We start from the raw sequence: 4,649 nt of genomic DNA on the forward strand, positions 1-4,649 counted from the left end.
TTGAAGAGCAACATGATATATGAATAGCATATAGTGACAACAAAATAATTCCTTGGCAAATATATGGAAAACATGAAATTTAAGTCTTGATTCATAAAGCACAGGGTGATCCATGATCAAATATCATTTCAGGTTTTCATGAAACAATCTCAAAATGGTTTTCTGGTCACTAAATATGTGATCAGTATATGAAAATATAAAATTGAATATTAAAACAATTAATGCCTTAGAGGGAGCATGAAGCAATTTATAAATTTTATCTTTAGCATTTTATGTTATGATTCCAAATCGTTTGGTGGTTACCATATGGAAAGATGATATTTGAACCTATAGTCATCAACAAAAAGAATAATGTGCTTAAAAAAATTATTTTCTGGAAACAAGAAGTTTAAATCTTAATATAATTCATTAATCATGGAGGTTTGCTACCAAATTTTTCTTTCTAATGTCCAAGTAGCAACTTTATAATGATTTCGTGCGTATTATTAGCATTTGGAAATACAAATTTGAATTTTAAAATAATTAGCAAATGGTAGGTGATCTATTTTTAAATCTTATTTTTATATTTTTAAATCGTAACTATTGCATGAGCTGTGGTATCATTTTGAAAACTATTGTTAAAAAAAAAAAACATGAGTAATCAAAAGACCTGGTCTGGCCTGTTTGTACTGCCAGATGGCTGATAAGTAAGGTGGAAATAGCCTTCCAGTTCTAAAATTTTTCTCAGAAAAAAAATATAAAAATATATTTTGGTTATTGCTTTTTTTTTTTTAAACAAACGTTTTGCTTTAGTAGCTTTTTTCTGAAATACTATAAGATATAAAAGCAAAAATCTTTCCCTCGAAGGGATCAACTTTTAAGACAGTCCATCAAGGAATCCCTGTCTCTTTGTTTCCGGAAAAAAAAACCCATATTTCTTATCAGTCAACTGGCGTAATTCCGGTTCAATCGCTGTCGTCTTATTTTCTCCGAGGGGACGAGAAAGGCAAGGGGGAGTAGGCGAGGGAGCGGAAGCGGGGGCAATGTCGAGGGCCGGGGGGATCACGAACGCGGTCAACGTGGGGATCGCCGTCCAAGCCGATTGGGAGAACCGCGAGTTCATCTCCAATATCTCCCTCAACGTCCGCCGTCTCTTCGAATTCCTCCTCCAATTCGGTATTCCTCTCTCTCTCCCCCCCCTCCCAGGCTCAGATCAAGTAATTTTAGCTCTATGGCCTTTTAATATTTAGTATCTTCACATATTTGCTTCTATCCCGTGCGTTAAACTGGCTGTTGCATTCAATTCAAGAGGTAAAATTTTGAGATCTGAAAGGATACCGACAAACTGCTTCGCAATCGAGCTCGTTTTCGTGGGTTTATCGACTTTCTTGTAAAATTAGGACAGCTCTAGACACAAACCCTTGATTGCCAGGTTCTCCAATAGGGTTGAATCTAAGGGAGGCGAGAATGGAATAGAATCATGAAAAGAACGCTTTAATTAGATGGAAGCCTTTTGCTGATACTGGTCATAAGCCAGGGATTTGCAAGAGCATGGTAGGAAAGATGATATACCGGATGAATTGGGACGATAGGTGGAAAGTTTTGGGTACAGTGGCCTAAAATGATCGGAATTGATTCCCAGTAGCCCTTCAAGGAGAAAAGAACTTAAAAGAGTACTAAATATACCCTTCAGCAGTGTTAAAAGCTTTATTAGTGACTGTTAAACCACTACTGACAATTGAGAAGTTTAATATGTAGTGTTTAAATAGACTCATAAGTTTGGTGAGATACTTTGAGCTTCCTATAGCATAAATTAGAGATATAGTTATAGCATAAAGTTATTTTTTCAAATCTAAGGATAAGTAGAAATAAATACGCTAGTGGGGGGTTTTGTACAATGCATTATGGATTTTACATCTATCGATGTGAAGCCATTGCTGGTCTATGCTGTATCACAGCGTATGATTGGTACTTTGTTATAATCTTATTTGTCTTTTGATCAGTTAAGGCCGTGAGTTCAGGAAGACTTGATGACCTTTAGTCATATGGTCTAATAACAATCTACTTGTGGTTTCTCGGTGGGTATCACTATCTTTGACATTCATGCTCGTGTTTTGCTTCAAGAGGTATGTAAAGGGTAAATAGAGACAATTGTGGGCTCGTTTGGTTCGCGGGAAAAGAAGGGGGGAAAGTGTGGTCAACGGGAAAGTAATAAGATGCCTCTTGTTTGGTTGGAGTTTTCAAAGGAGAGAGAAGGAAAAGTTGTATTCCCATGGGAATGTGATTCCCACATTTCATGGGAAAGTCTTTCCCATGAGAAACGTGGGAAAGTTACTTTCCCATGAGGCGGGAATCACTCCATTTTTACTTTTTCCCAAAAAGTCCCTTCAGCATTAAAGAAGCATTAAAGAGGCATTAAAAACCTAATTTTTATTAAGGGCATAATAGGAATTATATATAACTTTCCTAGGAAAGTGGATGGCCAACCAAACATAAGCATCTTGGAAATTTGTCACTTTTCCATGGTCAACCAAACATGCCAAAAGTACTTTCCTAGGCATCCTCTTCCTAGGAATTTGTTTCCCAGGAATCATATTCCTAGGAAGGAAAATGCTTCCCGCGAACCAAACGAGCCCTGTATGTATATAAATGATGCTTCTTAATGTATGAGAAAGTGTCCCGTGACTCAACCTTTACTGTCCTAATAATCATTACCTGGGCAGTTGCCTATGATAATTTTTTCCAAAGAGAATATTCTCACCTAAAAATAAAATATGGGCAGAACACCAACCACGAGTGAGGATGTTATGCAATGTGATGATCCATTTGTCCTGCAAAGAAAATTTTCATTTTGTTGTGATAAGTTGATGCTCTATATTTTATGTCTCACAAAATTTTCCTCGTACCATTTAGACTGTACATATGCATGCTGGTTGTATCTTACTACTAGGAATTCCATCAATTGTTCAGGGCCTTCTCAGGGATCCTTGGATTAGCTAGTTCATGGATAAACGGGGCAAGACGTGCTATTGCTTCATCTTGTTCATTATTCTCTCCCTCGTCCATTTTGCTGGGCAGTTGTTTGTTTGTCAGTATGCTGCATGATGCAATATTGTTATTCCAATACAAGGGCCTGAAGATTGCAAGATTCTGAGTTACTGAACTTTTCCAATTGCTCCTTGGCGTCAGTAATTACGATTTATTATAGTCTGGACATATGTTGATCTCCTTACCATGTACTTTGTATAACTTCTTTCATTCCATCCTTCATAATAATAATTATTTGATTCATCCATGAGCATATGATGAATTCCATAGGCAGGCAAAACACAAGGATAAAATGTTAAAAAAAAAGGATCATTAACCAAATTGTGGATATGATCCCTCATTACTAAGAGAGAGCTGTGCTGATGGCTGGGGCCCAAAGAAATGCCTATATGGACCAAGTAGATGGTTATAAGATCAGTTGGCAGCTGGAGCAGTTCTGTTACTGACCAGCTTGGGCTGAGCTCAGAAATCGGTTTGTTATATTGAAAAACTAGCTGATTTCAGGATACCATGTGTTTGATGGAAACTTGAATAAAAGAACATTTATTGTCTAAAATAAGGCCCTGTCTCATTTCCCTTTGAACCTAGGCCTGTTTGGAGTGCAAGCAGAATTCCTTGTTTTGACTTTGCTTTTCTTCATGGGACTAGAACAACAACGAGATCAATTTTAATTGTGGAAAGATAAATAGTGATTGGACCCATCATTTTCTTTTTGTATGGTTAGGCATGTAGTACGTTATGCGATGTCTTGTTTGCAAGGGAATCAAAGGAATGCTGTCATTCTTTAAAATAGCACATCTTCTTTTTTCCTGTTTCTATTAGCATGGTTGATATCTCTTTTCTATCTCTGGCCTTCTGTATGAAACCTAATTGAAGGGGATTAATTTAGCTTCATGCTTGTTTCTCGAGCTTATTAAGAGTGTCTGCATCTGCCTCCTCTCCCAACAACATCCCATATTTTGAATGCGACATGGTTCTGTAGCCATTTGGAGAAAACATAAATGGGATACGCCAGCATATTATCAACATCAGCAAATGGTTCAATATTTTATGGCTTTCCTGGCTATACATGGCAGATTTTCATGCGGCAGACGTTAATGATAGAGAACTGGGTTTGGAGTAGAGGCAGAGGTTTTAACATTTACAGCTTGAATGAAACTGAAGTCCTGTTGGAAGGGTTTTGCCTTTAAATTTAATGAATGAAATGCTTCTTTTTCTGTTTTGCTCATCTTATATTAATGTTTGTATATTTTAATCTGATGCTTCTCATTAAGTCTAATGGTTTCTCAGAGGCTACAACGAAGAGCAAATTAGCAGCTCTAAATGAAAAGCTCGACATCTTAGAGCATCGGCTCGAGGTGCTTGAAGTCCAAGTGAGCACGGCAACTGCAAATCCATCTGTTTTCACTTAAGATGTATTTAAATGCTGTCAAATATTGTAACAAAGTGCATTATGCCAGCAGAGAATTAGCACTATTCTGTCTATTCTAAACATCTTGTGCCACGCAATCATGGAACCTGTTTTGTTGCTTTTGCTCATTTACCTGATTACTGCAATTGTTAACAAATACTGTAAAATTCCAGCATCCAATGTCAAACTCACTGTCAACTTCCTCAAGAAA

The 4,649-nt window shown here is 37.1% G+C and overlaps 1 protein-coding gene across 1 annotated transcript; it reads left to right on the forward strand.

The window, feature by feature from the left end:
• The first annotated feature begins 879 nt into the window (after positions 1 to 879).
• On the forward strand, positions 880 to 4,649 carry LOC103717238 (protein BRICK 1). The gene is made up of 2 exons (XM_008805555.3): positions 880 to 1,155; positions 4,318 to 4,649. The coding sequence occupies exons 1-2, from the start codon at positions 1,023 to 1,025 to the stop codon at positions 4,437 to 4,439; spliced, it is 255 nt and encodes an 84-aa protein (XP_008803777.1). The 5' UTR covers positions 880 to 1,022; the 3' UTR covers positions 4,440 to 4,649.

This window comes from Phoenix dactylifera, chromosome 17, assembly GCF_009389715.1.
Source record: "Phoenix dactylifera cultivar Barhee BC4 chromosome 17, palm_55x_up_171113_PBpolish2nd_filt_p, whole genome shotgun sequence".
Classification (NCBI taxonomy): domain Eukaryota; kingdom Viridiplantae; phylum Streptophyta; class Magnoliopsida; order Arecales; family Arecaceae; genus Phoenix; species Phoenix dactylifera.

Excerpts from the sequence above, each read along its gene's own strand:
- LOC103717238 (XM_008805555.3), top strand. The coding sequence starts at position 1,023 with ATGTCGAGGGCCGGGGGGATCACGAACGCGGTCAACGTGGGGATCGCC. Across the intron at positions 1,156-4,317 it reads CGAATTCCTCCTCCAATTCG|AGGCTACAACGAAGAGCAAA; the intron begins GTATTCCTCTCT and ends ATGGTTTCTCAG.